Source organism: Podarcis vaucheri, assembly GCF_965113315.1.
Source record: "Podarcis vaucheri genome assembly, chromosome: 1".
In the NCBI taxonomy this organism is placed as follows: Eukaryota; Metazoa; Chordata; class Lepidosauria; order Squamata; family Lacertidae; genus Podarcis; species Podarcis vaucheri.
The window spans coordinates 58,844,845-58,862,744 of NC_138759.1; the positions used below are offsets into that span (position 1 = coordinate 58,844,845).

The 17,900-nt window shown below is 40.5% G+C and overlaps 1 protein-coding gene across 3 annotated transcripts in view; it reads left to right on the top strand.

Moving 5' to 3' along the window:
- SLC1A2 (solute carrier family 1 member 2) overlaps positions 1-15,573 on the top strand; it is a 90,920-nt gene extending 75,347 nt beyond the window's left edge. For 2 of the 3 annotated variants that reach the window (XM_082225168.1, XM_082225167.1), the window contains exons 6-12: positions 193-355; positions 1,249-1,375; positions 3,612-3,845; positions 5,388-5,582; positions 6,995-7,129; positions 11,055-11,286; positions 15,008-15,573. In XM_082225168.1, coding sequence (XP_082081294.1) covers positions 193-355; positions 1,249-1,375; positions 3,612-3,845; positions 5,388-5,582; positions 6,995-7,129; positions 11,055-11,286; positions 15,008-15,082 — 1,161 coding nt within the window. In that variant the 3' untranslated portion in view covers positions 15,083-15,573. Of the gene's footprint in view, positions 1-192; positions 356-1,248; positions 1,376-3,611; positions 3,846-5,387; positions 5,583-6,994; positions 7,130-11,054; positions 11,287-14,829; positions 14,880-15,007 lie in introns of all 3 variants that reach the window. The other variant, XM_082225169.1, reaches the window with a different exon arrangement.
- Positions 15,574-17,900: the final 2,327 nt, after the last annotated feature.

Here is a 17,900-nt window from a genome sequence, read left to right on the forward strand (position 1 = left end):
TGGGGGAAGAAGCAAGAAGTAATTGTGTACTGCAGTAACACAGAGCTATGTAAATGTGTTTGTGCAAGGTTGCTGAAGACAATAAAGTCCAGAAGAAATTTAGAAGGGGGATTTCAAGCTCAGAGTTTGCACTGCTTATGTAGCAGGCAACTTTACACCTGAATTTGCAGCCCCGTATTTTGATTCTTTCAGATTCAAACGGTCACCAAGAAAGTGCTTGTCCCTCAAGAGATCGATGAACCAGCCAATGCAACAGACTCCATCTTTGACATGTTGAATGAAACAGAAGTGACGCCAGAACCTCAGCTAATCATTAAGAAAGGCCTCGAATTTAAGGATGGCATGAATGTCTTAGGTATGGAAACACTTTTAGTGTATGTGTGCTTCACGGTTATTATTGTATCAATATTGTGCATTGTTTTGAATATATTGTTATCTTGTCATAACCCACCCTGGGACCTTAAGGTAAGAACGCTAACTAAATGATTAAATGTTTTATTGCATTCGTATTATATATGCTGTAAAATGCCTTCAGACTTTTTAATTTAAAATATATGTAAAGCAATATTCAAGTCCAATAAATCATATCACATATCCTTTACATATACTCACATTTACATATTCATTTTTGCATATCCTCCTCTGTTTATCTGTATGGTTGCAGGTGATTCCAAATCTGTTCAGTCACTGAGCATTTACACACATATACAGATGAATGCTTATCCATCTAAAAGCGGCATATGTTTATATCATTTGGTCATCGTGACAATCTTTTATATTATGATAGATTTTTTAGGAGATAAAATAAGAACAGTACATGCTTGAGTTTTCCTAGGAACACTGTTCTTCCTAGCATGGGGCAGGACTGACTTATAGGCCAAAACACCTGAAGAGCATCAAGTCATCATATAACAGGTTACTGCAAGATATTAATAGTTGTATCACATGCATCACTTGTGCAAGGGAAATTTGCCATTATCTTTTCCCCACTCTGTTCCTTGTGCCCCCCCCAAAAAAAAACTTCTCCTGAGAGTAGAATAACACTTAGGGCCCTTCCAGACCGGTGTTTTACTGGGGGCGTATTCTGCAACATGTTCATGACACAAAAATAGTCTGAACTGACTTGAAGCCTGATTTAGTAAGGTTTATTTATTTATATTTTAATTAATTAATAAGATTGCAGGAGTGTGGGTGCTTCGTTTTGACAGAGCCTCAGTAGCGTTTAATATTTTAGCATTCTTTCAACAGGACTCATTGGGTTCTTCATTGCTTTTGGTATTGCAATGGGCAAGATGGGAGAACAAGCCAAGATGATGGTGGATTTCTTCAATATCTTGAACGAGATTGTAATGAAGCTGGTAACCATGATTATGTGGTGAGTCAAAGTCATCATCTGCCAAGACACGCTAAATCCAGTTGTATTCTGGACATCATTTTGTAGCTTTTCTGTAATTTCTGCATGACCTACCTCACTATATTGGTCTGAAGCTACAGCACTTATTTCGATTGTTTGCTTTTCACAGTTGTATCCTGCCCTTAGCCCACAAAGCTCAGAATGGCATAAACAGGAGTTTTTTCCCCCCAACAGCTAGGCAGCCGGAACAGAATGTGTGAGGTTGGACCAAACTCAACCTGGGGAATTAATGGGATGCTGAGAGATTTGAGTTGAGGTCTTGTCAGTTCAAGTTCAGATGTGCCACACCACACCTCATTTGGTCAGAGAATCAAATGAGGCTGTTGCTATGTTTTTGCATATTTAATTTACTGTGGATGCTCGGGGCTTTCTTCTATCAGAACACACTGGATTAGCCTCAGAAGAACTTGATCTTCGCACAGCCACTGTCCCTGCATCACTGCTGGGACCGATTCCTAATACGATACATCAACAGAAGGCTTACCTTCAACCCATGACTCTTGTTCATTTGCATAGAAGAGAACATTTAGTCTATGGAGACACATTCCTTTATTTCATATCCAAAGGGACATTCTTTCCTATTATTTATGGCTACTCTCTTAGGAAAAGATCCACCCCCTCCAGCAGCTTTGGTGATTTATGAAACTCTTGTGAACACCATAATGACATAAAACAAAATTGGGCATCTGCTAAGGATGTTTCATAACCCTTATTTAAGGATTATCCTCAGTGACCATTTCAGGAAGCAGACTGCCTGGCACCTGAGAAAACTGTGCAAAATGGGGATTGTGCGAAGCTCATAGAAGCTCCTGATTGATTTGCTGCTTCTGGGCAATGCTTGGATGGTTCATGAGAAGGTCAGATGGAGAGCAGACATTCCTTTTTTAAAAAAGCCCAGTTCCAGTTTTGCTTCCTAAATCTATCTCTCTATAAAAAATTAAGTTTCAGATTGCAAAAAAAAAAGAAAGTTAATATAGAGCATAAGAGTGGAGATTCCTTTAAGCCACCTGCTGCTCAGCAAAATTAATCATCATCAACGATAAATAAAGCTCTCTCTGACACAGTAACCCTTGTTGGTGGGTAGGCACCAGAAATTGCTTGGGAGCCTGGATATAGCCCACAGGACATGGGGTAGCCACTCCTGCTTCAAGGCCATTGTTGAAACCTTCACCTCTATTCCTGTCTGCATGGAATCCCAGCTGGAAGCTTCTCAGTAGCTTGAGTTCTGGGTATGGGCAGGGCCAGTGAGTCTCTTTGTGGGAGGTCTGGCAAGCCACCCATTCGCTAAGTGGTGTCATTATGAACTGCTGGAGGGGATGGATCATAGGAAAGAAAACAACCAAACAAAAGGCTTGCTTCTACGATATTATCAGCATGCATTAGGTTTGTCAGCAAGCAAGGTTTCGGCTGGTCTGCAAAACATTTTACTATCTGGGCACAAGCAATGTACTGGCACAAGCAATGAAAAGCTCAGCTGAGTCAGTTAACCATCCTAACTGCCTGGCAAAAGCCACCACTAGACTTTCAGGAATTGTAAGGCTTTCTCTGGTCCAAGAAATTATCAGGACTCTAATAATACAGTACTGCTTCTGTCGTAGCCACTCTCACAGTGCTTATCTATTAGGGGTGGAGAATTTTTTCCCCTTCTATCAAGAGCCCTTGACACACAGAATAAATCAGCTACTGCTACCAGCACCCCCTGCACACAAAGGGGAAAATGCATCTGTCCTGTCTCAAAAGGGCTTTAAAATTTGGCAGTTTGTGCTGACGGAAAGCCAGCCTATTTGCACTTTCACCTCTGAAGGCACAGATCAGTTTTCAAACGTGCCAATCCTCAGGCAGAAGAGCTTTGAAGATGCTCTGGTGGCTGAGAGCCACCCCCATCTGCTTCTTCAAAGGTAAAAATGGATCTGGTCCCCTATCAGCCAGTCAATTTCAAAGCTGTCCTCAAGACTGTGGACTGAATCCAGCCAACAGGATAGTGCTAGTTCAGTCAGTTTCTGCAGCATAGGGCCATGCAGCCCCTGGTCCCATCATTCAATAGTGGGGGTGTTTGGGGCTGAAAGGTTTTCCATCAAAAGGTGATAATTTAAAGCTACATGGTATAGCTTTATCAGCTGCCTTTATGATGCCGTTTCTGTTTTGAGACACAGACTTCTGCAACTGCATTCTTGTTTAATGCCGTGTTTTCTTCTAGGTACTCGCCACTGGGCATTGCCTGCCTCATCTGTGGAAAAATCATTGCAATCAAGGACCTGGAAGTAGTTGCTAGGCAACTTGGAATGTACATGGTCACTGTGATCATAGGCCTTATCATCCATGGAGGGATCTTCTTGCCTTTGCTGTACTTCGTGGTGACAAGGAAAAATCCCTTCACATTCTTTGTGGGCATCTTTCAGGCATGGATTACTGCGCTAGGCACTGCTTCGAGGTATTTGATATGAAATGCAAAGTTAGCAACACGTTCAGGGCCATTATAAATACTTTGCTAACCAGACTTACTCAGCTGAATGTGTGTGGATTAGCAATACCTGTGAGCTGATCAATTAACCTAAAAATGAAGAAAAGGTGTAAACTGGATTTCACGTGCCCACAAACTCAAACCTGGTTCATAGCATTAACTGCTGTGATTGCAGCTACTTGGTTCAGATGACACCTGTTCCCTCAGGGATTGCCTGCAGGAATTGGGGGCTGGGTGAAAGTCTTCTCCAGGGCTGGCCTAGACCATATAAGGCTGCTTTGGAAGTATCATTTTCAGGGCTTTTTTCCCAGCCCTGAACTGAGTTCTGGAACCCCCTCAGGTGGTGCCATTGCCACTCTAAGAGAATGAGGGAGGTGTTCATGGTGAGTTCTGGCACCTCTTTTTCTAGAAAAATAGCACTGGTCATTTTACCATATGACATCTAAATGCCTTGTTAGTCCATTCACAACTTGGATGGACAATTCGTATGATGAGGGATTCATCTCATATAAGATTACAAAGGTGAATGGAGATCATTCATGACAGAAATCCTTCCATAAGCCCAGCACCCCAGGCCTAGATCACCCGCCCTAAATCCAGTCCTAGACTTGTCTTTAGCACCAATAACTGCTGGGTCTTTTCTAGTTTTCCTCTTCAGAAGTCTGACATATCTTTCCAATCAGGCAAGGCTTTCCACTTTTAGTCATGATCTTCTCTGCTTTTCCAGCAGAACCTTCTCAGGTTTCAGACATATGCCCCCACCCCCCACCCCAGTTAACAGGAGGCTGTCATCTCCCTCTCTTCCCAAGGGACCTCTGCCAACTGACCTCTCCTTCTCTGAGTTCTTTAGTCCCTATGACAACTAGGAGTAGTTATGTTATTAGAAATCATATCAGAGTTTTTAAAAATACTGTACAATAGCATGCATGGGGGGGTGTTCTTCTGAACATGGGGGTGTGAGGTTTAATTGTTTCCTCCCCAGCTGCATTCCCAACAAAAAAATTTCCTGTAACTATGAACCTTAAAAACTAAAGATCTTATTGGAGCCAAAGTGAGATTTTGCTTTGTGGCTCATTGCCATATGCGAGGGGTACGGTTTTTGTTGGAACTGTAATTAAGGAGGTAAGGGTTGCTGTGCTTCAGATGAAATATTCCATCATGCCTGCTATCAATTTTGGGTTGTTTAAACAAATTATCTGCCTTGGTTTCTAATGGCACATGTTGTCACATCTGGTTTTACCTGCATTCAACAACTGTCAAAATATATACATCTACAGGGGCATGCACAAGCTTTGATCAAAACACTGTGCATAGGCAATTTTTACAATCATAGAATTTATACGCTTCCATCAGTTCCAGGACGGATGAGGCAGAAGTTGAACTGTGGACAGACAGAGACCTGGTGAATGTGTGTGTAAGATGCCTAGTTGCTCCCCCAGAGTGTCAATAGAGCTATCTGTCCCAGGAAGTCTGAATTTTACCTATAGCCTTTCATTTTGCTTTCTCCTTCAGTGCTGGCACACTGCCTGTTACCTTTCGCTGCCTTGAAGAAAACTTGGGCATTGATAAGCGTGTGACAAGATTTGTCTTGCCTGTTGGGGCCACTATTAACATGGATGGGACTGCCCTATATGAAGCTGTGGCAGCTATCTTCATAGCACAGATGAATGGAATTGCGCTGGATGGTGGACAGATAGTCACTGTCAGGTGGGTTTCTTGTCCTACACTGGAGATGGTAAAAACATGAACATTACAGACCTTGCCTATTGCAAAGAAGTTTAAAGTTGTGAGCCTCCATTGTAATAAACAGTGAAAAGCCTTGGCTGCTTTTGCCAGTTCCCAGGTAGAGCATCATGTATTGCAGCCTACATGGGAATTACACAGTTTTCTACATGAAGTAATTTCTGTGTAGGGATTTGTAAGACATGAAAGCAGACCTTGATTTCTGTCTATAACCTGGTTTCAGAGGCAGTGCTAATGTGTTGTGTAGAGATTTTCATTGTACTTGATTATAAATAATGGAAAATAAATATACTCAAGTTAAAAGGTAAAGGTACCCCTGCCCGTACGGGCCAGTCGTGTCTGACTCTAGGGTTGTGTGCCCATCTCACTTAAGAGGCCGGGGGCCAGCGCTGTCCGGAGACACTTCCGGGTCACGTGGCCAGCGTGACGAAGCTGCTCTGGCGAGCCAGCACCAGCGCAGCACACGGAAACGCCGTTTACCTTCCCGCTATGAGCGGTACCTATTTGTCTACTTGCACTTAGGGGTGCTTTCGAACTGCTAGGTGGTGTTAGGTAGATTTATTGCTTTATTGTTCGGCGCCCAGCCATGCTTCCCCTGGGAGCCTCTGTAGCTTCTGTTTACGGAGGGTGGCTTTGTAGCGGTCGTAAAGCAATTAGCAGATAGCAAAGTTGCACAGCGGTTGTGTGTTTGAAAGAGCAGTAAACAAGTCCCACACGTTTCTTCTGTCCTAATATCACTTTATTTGCTCAAAAGTAGCATATTTACAATCAATAACTTCCATCAGAATCAAGCTGCATCTTCTCCCTCTGTTTGCAGCTACGCAACAAAGCTGCTTTCACTTTGCACTCAGCTCACAGCATTCCAAGCTGCTTTCCTCACGTCCTGGCTTATTTCCCTTGTAAGCGCCTCCCCTCAGCCTCGAGACACAGAAGGTTAACCCTTCACTACACCCAACAGGTGTGCAGGAGCTGGGACCGAAAGACGGGAGCTCACCCCGCCACGGGGATTCAAACCGCCGACCATGCGATCGGCAAGTCCTAGGCACTGAGGTTTTACCCACAGCGCCACCCGTGTCCCATACTCAAGTTAGCATGAGTTAAATGAATCACATATTGCTTTAATCAAAAATCATTAAATAAGAGTGCTTATGGAAAACAAATGATATTTTTTTTGCAAAATCAAAAGACTGGTGTGTTAATAAAACTACTTTAAACTCAGTCAAAATCTTCTAAATTACAATATTAGAGGCTGCACTGAAATAACAGGGAATGTGTTCCTACAGAAGTTGGAGTGATCAAGCAGTTCCCATATTTGTAAGAGAAACACTAACTAAGAGAAGGCCCAACTAAACAAGTGGATGTGTTTAATTTCACAGTCTGACAGCTACGCTTGCGAGTGTTGGAGCTGCGAGTATACCCAGTGCAGGATTGGTGACCATGCTTCTCATCCTCACCGCAGTGGGCCTTCCCACACAGGACATCAGCTTACTTGTTGCTGTAGATTGGCTTTTGTAAGTAACATTAAAGAAACTTGTCACTTTTCTCCAAACAGTGATGATGTGGCTTAACTACTCACTCAGGTGTCAACTCCTTCATGATCAATAATGCTTGCTACGAGAAGCACTCCTGGATGTGCAGCAGCTGACCAATGTTTATGCAACAAAGCATTTAAAGGAAATGCACACAGATTGTTTCTGATACCCAACTGTAGCAAAACTGGAGCGGAGCAGAAATCGGCAAGCATTGTTTGCAGACAGTAGGAGGATGTCAACTTAAAGCATGTGGTTGTTTGCTGTTTCAAGGAAATGTCATTGAAGTAAAAACATTTCACTTGATAGAGAAGTCCTGCCTCCTGAATGGACAAAGCCATAATTCAGCTGCAGAGGCAAGGTGTTAGCGAGGGGGTAGGGCTAAGGGCTTACCATTGTGTTTCTGATCATTCTCATGTGGTAAAAAATCCCTGTCCCCTGAAGTAAGCCCTGTGGCGAATTGTGCTGCTGACATTTGCTTCTTTAGAAAAGGTCAGATTGAGCAAGACAATATCATGGCAGCGCAAAGGAAAAGAAGTTCAAACCTTCCATAGAGGAATTGATGCCATAGAGGAATTGATGGGAGTATCTGGGCTTTTCACAGCACAATCCTAGGCATCTTCTGAGAAATAATTGAGAGATTTCACACTGATTCACACAATCTTCCCTGGGCCTTTTTTCAAATTAGTTTCACTTTACTGTGCATTTGTGTGTGTTAAGAGTGCACTATACAAAATACTCAATAAAATACTGTTAGAAATAATTGCAGCTTTATAGTATGGTCATGTAATATACAGACCTTCCTCTCTTCTTTTTCTTGTAAAGGCTATTTCACCCTAAAAAGAATTCTTCTGAGACAGGTCTTCTGTGCACCGGTTTTAAACCTGAAGTGGCTCATAATTAGTCTACTTAGATCAGGGGTGCCCAAACTTTTTTCAAAGAGGACTAGATTTGATGTGAGGGCCGACCAAAGTTGTTGAGCTTTTTTACCACAAAGTTCTTAAGCCTTTTTTTAGGATTGAAGTTTAACCCAAAGTTGCTGAGCTTTTTCTTGGATTTTATCCCAGGGCATCTACTGCCATGGGGGCTGGATTAAATCGACTGGCAGGCCGGATTAGGCCGCCGAAACAGAAAAAAGAGAGAGAAAATAGTAAGAACATGTCCCCAGTAAGAGTATTGCTGTTATGCATGTTATGTCTAGATTGCAGGTAGTCTGGATTCCAGGAGATCTTCCCATTAGTGCTGATGGGGCAGCTTGAAATACTTTCCCAAAGGACTATTGTATCTAGCAATTATATCAGTGCACCTTGTCAGTCTGTTACAGTTACTGAATAAAGCAGAAACATATTTTATTTTATTGTTGAGAAGCACCCAAGCAAACTTCTTACAAGTCCTGAGGTATAAAATATGTCTGGGGTTTTTTAAGTACTTTTGGTATGAGCTGAATAGACTGACATGAATGAAATCTGGGAAGAAGGAAGAGCATTATAGCTTTTCATGAAAAAAAGCATACAAAGGTAGTCATTCTTCATTATGAAAACTGAAATATTAAGAAACCAGGTCATTTATTAAGAAACCAGGTCATTCACTTAAAATATATCAGGAGTAAACCTTTTCTAGTTTATTATACTGTGTCAATCTTGATTCAAAATTGCTGTAATACTGGGTTGCAAACTCCATCTTTAAAATTGTATAAAATATGCTGGATTTTATTTTATTTCTTTTGCTCTGTATAGCATAGGGAAGATATATACAGACTTCACAATGAAATCTTTTTTTAAGTGTTCTGATCTCCTGCTGTTCCTCCACTCCAAAGTGAACAAAAATGGCATTTTAAAGAACAGTGTTATTTGTCCACAGCTGGAATTAATCCAGAGTCATTAGTGGTAGCCAAGAACTGCAAGTTTCCAAAGGGGAAATTGACAAGCTTAGCAAATGTCACGGAAAGGTCTCCAGCACAGAGATGCTATGCCCAAAGAAATGAAGAATTAGAAAGGGCCTTCTTGTGTAAATGGTTCATGTTCAGCTTCTAAAATGCTTGCTGAAATGTAGAGCTACCACTGCAAATTTAGCGTGAACACCTGATTTTTCTTCCCCTTTGGCATTCTGTGAAACCAAGCCAAAAAAATCCATGATTTATGACTGAAAAACGCCTGGGGGAATCTCATTTTAATTTTTAGTACTTAGGCCTGGTGCTAAATAATAAATTGAGGAACAATGAGGGCCTATGTAAATGAAATGGACATACCATGAAGGTTGTCTGAAATTACTCTCTATGGTAGCCTTTCTCCACATAGGAAGGTTTCAGCATGCAGTGCAGCACCTCACAGAAGGGGGATGTTTCTCCATCTCACTGCAAACTTACAAAATGATTGTTGTGGATTGAAGAAAACCACCTGATTGGCACAATGACTGGCTGCCATGATACATAGATACAGTCATCATGGGAAACAGTTGAATTAAAGGTTCTCTGACCCCTATTAAAACTGGGCTGGTAGTAAGTGAACTGCCACACCTACAGATGCCAGGCTTGTTTGGGGCAAGTGTTTCACAATGTATACTTCATATCCACACATCATGATAAGAATTGGGTGCTGCAAGTGGATTGTTTCATGCAATCTAACTGAAATTTATAACCGACCTGCTGCTGAATGCTATTTTGGCACCTGTTTATAGAAGGTGCGGTATTGGTCATCTACAAGGAAACAGATTTCTAAGTGGCATCTCCTATGGCAGTGGCTTAACAGATGAAGACAAAAGAGAAGGGCATTTTAAATTATATGTATATCATTCTAAATGGTGCATGCCATCAATAATCTTAAACAGATTTTTTTTTTGAAACCATGATATGAAGAAGAGAATGAAACAAAAATGGTACCGTATTTTTTGCACCATAACACTTACTTTTTTCCTCCTAAAAAGTAAGGGGAAATGTCTGTGCGTGTTATGGAGGGAATGCATACGGGTGGCATGCCTACGGATTTTCCTCCTCTAGAAATTACGTGCGTGTTATGGTCGGGTGTGTGTTATAGAGCGAAAAATACGGTAATCTGATTAGCATTTTAGCATCAAATCAGTGTATTCAATGACCATTTCTATTCAATTCCCTGCTTCTGTTTCTGAAAAAATGTATTTTGTCCATATCTTAGGCTTGCCATATGTTAGGAAAATGCCTGACATGTCCTGGTTTTCGGGTGTAAAAATGGTGTATGGGGAGAATTTTGCTGAATTGGCAAAATGTCAGGGGAAACCTGGATGTATGGCAACGTGATGGAAAAAGCAGTGAATACAGTTCCAAAAAGCTTAAAATCACTATTTTGGGAAAGGCAATTTGGGTTTGTTTTCCAAAAAAGTTCAATAATTTTGTGGTCTTCCTAAAAAAGCCCAAGAACTTTGCAGGTGTCAGGAATTTTACTTTTTGAAGTAGGGCAACCCTACCATATCTGTACTGTGATCTGATGATATATTTTTTTGTGGAACACTTATAAAGTGCTTAAAATACACTCAGCAATGTTAGAAGTTTGATGGAAACGGGGATGTGACTGCACAAACCTATGAACCTGCTTTTTTTCCCAGTAGGACAAAATCTACAGTCATGTCACTATTTGATTACATAGATGAACCTTCAAAAGAAAAAGTGTTGCCCCATTTTTTTTCACTTCATGATGGGATTTCTCTGTACAAAATGAACATGTGCAGCTTCTCAGAAATCCCAAGAGACTGTGGGAACTACCCATTTTTTCCTTTGCAGCATCAGGGTCATGCAAATTATGAGATCTCTTGACTATAATTCTTTTTCAAATGTTCAAAGGAACATAAAGCTAGTAAAGGTTAAAGTAACCACTTTAGGTGTAAGATATGACACTAAGGTCTACTTTAACATCCTGCTGGTGCTTTGCTATTGCAGAGATCGAATGAGAACCTCTGTCAATGTTGTGGGAGATTCCTTTGGAGCTGGCATTGTCTATCACCTCTCCAAGGCAGAGTTGGAAAACATTGATGCCCATCACAAAGGGCACGAAGATATTGAAATGACCAAGACACAGTCCATTTATGATGACATGAAAAACCACCGGGAAAACAACTCAAACCAGTGTGTTTATACAGCCCACAACTCTGTCATAATAGATGAGTGCAAGGTACCTTTCACATTTATGGATATTGAGACTTGCATCTAGTCAATCATACCTCATCTTCCTTTGTTTTTTAACCTGTATGTATTTTTTTAAAAAATGTATCACTAATAATGGGACAATGCTGCATGCTATGTTGGTCAGATTAAAGACATGGGTACATATATTGTTTGCTTTCTTTGAGTATTTAAATTGCTAATGCATGCCATGTTTACAAATAACATTGTGTTCTACAGGGTGTTTTGGAAGGCAGTGCAATGCAATGGGGAATATTGTCCAGTTAAGCATTCTTATAGCTTCCCATTACAAGAAAGGTTGCAAATGCAGTTAATAAGGCCTATAGATAAATAGGAGAATTGATGTGGCAATTGGAACGGTTAAAACTACCTAAAAACAAACAAACAAAAAATCTCCACCATTTTCTCCTCCAGATCATAGCAATTCTGTTGCCTTTGTGTGTTTGGAGAATCCATGATGGACCAGCTACCACATTTAAAGCCCTGCTGAGTAGCTGTAGCCTGAGGCAGGAGGCTTTCCCTCTCTGTTGGCATCTTCTTTTTCTTTCCCTCCCCTCTCATGGACTGCAGTTGGGGGAGGGGGGTCAACAACACCAATTCCAGGGGTGACATAGTTTGGGAGCTTTTGGGGGAGTGTGTCAGGGGAACTAGGGGACTTAGAATCCTGTAGGTCCATGACCTCCCCCAACATGCCTCCTGAACTCCATGTTTCAGACCACACCAACGGCGGAACACCACTAACAGGCCATACCAGAGGATCTCCAGCATCATAAGTGTTATTCTGCTGGAGGGCTTCTCTTTCCACTGGTGGAATGGCACTTCCTTCACTTCTTCTCATCCCTCGGCCAACCAAATGTGATTTTGGCTTTTTAAATGATATTTAAAAGTGACAGTTCAGAGCGCAAGATAGTTAACTGTTTGGAAACAGAAGTTCAGTCGAATCCAGAAATTTTTCTTGTGCATCCCGCAGGGAGGAGCAGAAGCAACACAAAAGTAATTTGTTTCAGTGGGTTATGTTCCAGGAGCCTGCCATTTTCCCGAGTAGAAAAAGGCAGAAATTGGAAGCACACTTCCTTGCTTCTTTTGAAATCAACGGCAGATACTTCCAAGTGAACGTAATTAAGATCAGGCTGTAAGGAAACTGGAGGAGAAAACATGAAGCTGTTTCTATTTATATACAGTTAGGGGGAGCAAAGATATGCACAAGAAAGAAGCACATTCTCATGCTTCCCCTGACACCCAAATAAATGCAAAGCCTGTCCTTTTGTGGATCGATGCTTTCCATGACACACTGTGGAGACACATGCACTGTACCTCGTCCTCAGCAACTGAGAGCTCTTGCGCTCGCCATAATATTTATGCTTTATTTCCATTTTCATTGTGGGCCATTCCAATGCCATTTTTGTGATTTCTGTCTATTGCTGTTTGTAAATTACTTGGTTCAAGAAGAGATTATAACAAGAATTGACCTGACCAAGAGTTACATGAACTTGAGGAAACTCCATGGCTGAATGAGAAACTAATTTGGATGCTTTGCATCTTGCTTCCAAACTCATCCTTGTGGACGCATCACTGTTGTTTAGCATGATATCTGAATGCAGCCATTGGCGAGACTGGGCCTGGCTGGAGAATTGAACAGAACAAACATTTTTCTTTAGGCAGATCTACAGTTTTCCCTAATGTGCTGTCATTAAAGGATTGCCATAGCCATTTCAGATTTTGATTAATGTTTCAGCTGGATAGTCATCAAGCTCACTTACTTGATACTGATATTTTTAAGTCCCAGTAGGGAGAACAGAGGAGAGAAACCATTGATGGCTGCGTACAACATCAGGTTTCTAAAATCACACAAGTAATTTAAAAATAACAAAGCTTTGCCTGTAACTAAAAACAATTTGACAGAAAGGCTTTATAAATATGCCAGTTCTAAAGAAAGGCACCATTGCTCTGACATTATGCCTAGGACCTGAGTTTATTTCTCTGAAGTAGGCATCTACTGTTTTAAACATTTCTCAGATCACATAGTTATGTATAATAATAAAGTGCAGAAGAATCCCATGGTTAAAAAATTGAGCCCCTTTGAGTTAAGCACATAGTTCAGTCATGCTCATTTAAATACTGTATATTGAAAATCTGGACAGAAAAGTTGTTGAGCCTTTTAAAAATTATTATTTTAAGTTTTGACCAAACTTTTTGAGTCTTTTTGCATGCAAAGTCTCAACAAACATCGCCGAAAACGACAATGCCAACAGGGGTTGCCATATGTTTGGATTTCCCCAGACATTTCAGCGATTCCTGCCCAGACTCAGTTTCCAACTGCTGATTGCCAGCTATGTACAGGAAATTCCAGACACATGGCAACCCTATTAAATTTGTCTGGATTATTCCTGATAAGTTTAAAAAATTACAAGCAGTGCAGAAAAGTATGTGAATGAAATTGTAGAAAATGCCCTGCAAGAGAGAAGTTTGCTGCAACTCTGGTCAGTGGTGGTTGTTGTTGTTTCTTTGTCTCAAGTATTAATATAATGACATGTCATTTCTACTTAATATACTAAACAGCTTCCTAGTTTGATTGCTTTGCACAGCTAATGTATGCTTTATTAGCAAGCTATGTCGATTGTTGTTGCATGGGCTGTTTTTCTGTATTATTATTTTTTAAAATCACAATTCACATTACTTCCTTTGCAAACTAACCTATAATTTCAGTTCCAAATATGTGGTGTATTCTGTTCTTTATAATGCATGTGTTTCCCTTTTAATTATCTAAGAAAGAGGCTGGCTTTGTTTCAAACATGGGTACATTGTCATGCTTTCATGTCCCAATGCTCCCATGCGTCCAGTTTGTCCATCATGTGGAATATCAGTCCTGTCTTTAAGTTTTCATGCGAAGCTGAGGACAGTAACATGAAAGGTAAGCTAGGAAATAATGGGGTTCTGTTTAGAATTAGATGAAAGACTCCCTTACTATGTAAAGGTCCAGTTCATTTCTGCCCAGTCAAACAAGCACATTGGCCATTTTGGCTTATCTAGCCATGCATAGCACATCTCCACTGGGGGGAAAAGGTGGCGCATGGCTGGCTGTGGGGTTGTTGTTTTTTTCCTTTAGAAAAAATATTGACTGCTGAGATGTTGCTTACAAGCCAGTATTTCCCATGGAATGATTTACCATTCTTGGTCTTCCACAATTGTTATCAAGTTAACATTGAAGTGTGAACTTTTAACTGAGACTCTGATATGGCTGTTTGTGTAAAATGAAGCCTTGTTAAGTATGGTTTGACTCAGTTCTAAGTGCACCTTCAACATTACACGATCGGACACAGTAGTGAACAATGATGTTTCCCAGCAGGTCCTTGCGGAGGATCAATTCTGCCGTTTGCTACTTAGCTTTTTGTAACATACGTGCATATGTATGTGTGTATGATTCACATATACCGGTATGTGTAACTCTGTGCACATCGGGCCTATAGACCTGATTTCTCAACATTCTGCTTTGCGGACAGAGCACTATTGTAATTTTGAGTTCTTCCTGCAGATTGAGAAACATTGAAAGGGCAGAACTGATTCAGTACAAAATAAAAACACGTATGTATATTTTCACACATGGATTTAATGTAAATCTTGTAAATATTCAGTTTTGCTGTTTAATTCTTGACATTTCTCGCAAAAGTGCCTTGATCTTTAAGTTAGGTGTTGATGACAATTATTTACAGGTCACCCTGGCAACAAACGGCAAATCTGCAGACTTCAATGCTGTTGAAGAAGAACCTTGGAAACATGAGAAATAAGGAAGGAACAAACCAGGTCCACCTCTAATATGCCCCAGAAGTTGTCTTGTGGTAAAAGCTGGTATCAAGATTCAAGAAGATTTTTCACTGTCTTCATTTAGTATAAAAACTATTTGCTTATTTAATGCTCTTAACGGAAACTTAGAAACAGTCTCATAAAGTCATTGCTCCTTTAGCATCTTTGCCAAATAATTCATAACCATCTCTCTCAATTGTGTCACCACTTGAATGGATGTGGCTGAAGGACACTCTGTCAGTTCAAGAGATGTATTTTTGCTGGGCTTCCTCTGTTCAACTCAAGACGTAGAGAATGTAGATGCTGCAAAAGAGGAAAGATCAGAAAGGCCCAATGGCTGGTGAGACTCAGGCTAATAAGCATTAAGTATAATGTAAAAGGTGCAGTATTTTGCAATGCCTCTTCTCCTGCTGTAGATGTCAACCAGCACCTTAGTGCATATCAAATACAGTTAGCACTGTGGACTGTAATATATGATCACTGTAAATGTTTTATATGTGCTTTATTAATACGTGGCATATGATATTCTCAGTTCCCTATTATTCATGCCATCCTCACATCGATGGTCATATCCCAGTTCTTTTAACCATCCAGAGCCCCATGCATGCCAGAACTATGTAGTCACCCAGGGGATATCATTTCTGTCATTTCCGTCACCCAATACTTGAAGATATAGGAAAAATGATTTGCAGTTTATAGTGGTGGGTGGGTGTGAATGCCTGTGTGCACGGTCCCCAAAAATGAATTAATCCCTGGGCAGCATGTATACATGGCTTGACCATGATTTTTTCTCCAATTGAGTTCAATGGACTGTATTGCCAGTATATAAATTTAGGTGTGGAATATGTAGTTTTCAGAGCTAATAAACCATCCCAGATTGTATGCCATTCATACTAGCAACTAGCACAATTCTGATTATCGATACAAGTAGAAACATAGACTGCAATATGTGGCTGTCTCAATCCAGCGACGTCAAAGTACCATATAGATACATATCACTGGTATTTCAGCAGGAAAATCTGCAGCAAGTAATATCTTGTCACCCTTTTGCTGAGACCTGGGATGGAATAAGGTGCTATTCTTTAGGGATAAAATGTCTGCAAATAAATCACATCTTTTGCATTCATTTTGCTAAAAAGAAACGTAGCAGGTTTAATATTGTTTAACAGCTGGAAGCTATTTATACACTGGCGAAAATGTTTTATATGCTTGGTCCTTGTGAACAGAGAACTGAAACGTAAGATATGGTAATAATCTTGTCAGTTATATCTTGTTTGTACAAATGGGTTTGGGTAAAGAATATCCATTCAGAATTGTAACAGAATTATATTTAGTAATTGTTGTGATGCCCAAACTGCAATAATTCCTTGACAACCCATCATAAAAGGACACGCTGCCACAGCAAATATCTGCAAGTTGGAGCAAGTTGGAGCAGGAAAGATTTAATCTCTTGTTGATAGATCATAGAATTGCAGAGTTGGAAGGGTCAGTGAGGGTCATTTAGTCCAACCATCTGCAATGCAGGAATCTTTTGCCCAACATGGTGCTAGAGCCAAAAATATTGAGATAAAGTGTCTCATTCTCTACTAACTGAGCCACTCTGAACATGTTTGCCTTCCTGCAGACATACAGAGTATTATCCTTTACCAAACAGGCATGAAGGATTTCCCATAGATTTCAGCAGAATCATGTTTCTCCCTTTTGCTCTCTCTGCATACATGAACGTAACTTCGCAGGCTGAGTCCTAGGAGGACTGTCTCCCATTAAACCAGCCTGCGCACCCACCCTTCTTGATCACCTTGAATTCTGGATGTCATGTAATTTAACTAAGCGGCCAGAGATGGGGTGGGGCAGGCTGTGTGGGAGAGCTGTGCTCATATCTTTCATTTCCCAACTAATTTGACGCACTGAAGGGAGAGAGGAGAAACAGCTCTGCTGATTCCTTGACATAAAGGCAGTGTGCTCTTGTAGGGGAGGAATCTACCAGTGGATTTTTATATTCTGATATTATACTTTTCATGGAACCCTACCCCATCTTTTGTGCACATGCTCATGTTAACATCAATGAGGTACCATGGGGATGGCTTACATAGGTATTTCTATTCTTCCCCACATCACTTTATACTTGGCGGCTGCTCAGTGCACAATTAGAATGAGCAAACAAGGTCCTGAGCCAGCAATGTGATTTCCAGACCCCTGTCTAGGGTAATGGTTTGAGCAACACTAATAAAAAAATACTCCATTGCTTTTATTTTATTTTATAAACTAGGAAGATGTTCTCAAATTGAAACGGGGATAAATTCCACATGTGTGCAGAGTTAAGATTTTTTGAACGGATATCAACAGAAAGAACACCTTTTACAAAACTGGGGGGGGGAGGGATTTTTGTATGTTTTATAACTCAGGGAATTTCAATCTTACGATACTCCTTTCCCAACAATATAAAACAGGGAGAGGGAAGCAACTATTATATTGGAGGCCTGCATATTTTATCTTCTAGATAAATGCTATTACATAATTCTGTTGTGCTAACTGGTCAATTGACTGTCCACAAGTATTTCTATTTAATTATGAAGTCTAAATATCCTTAGCTGCCATTTCATAGTTTGCTTAGTCAATATGAATCTAGGTTGCTAAACAAGGAAAAAAATAAAATAAAAATGAACCCTGTAAGTGGTCACAACACTAACGCACATTCCTTTTTTTAATAGACACTTCTTTCAACTTGCAAAAGTTCTATATTTTCAACATGAATTTGCACACTATGCTTTTTCCTACTAGCCTGAGGCATGCCATCTTTCG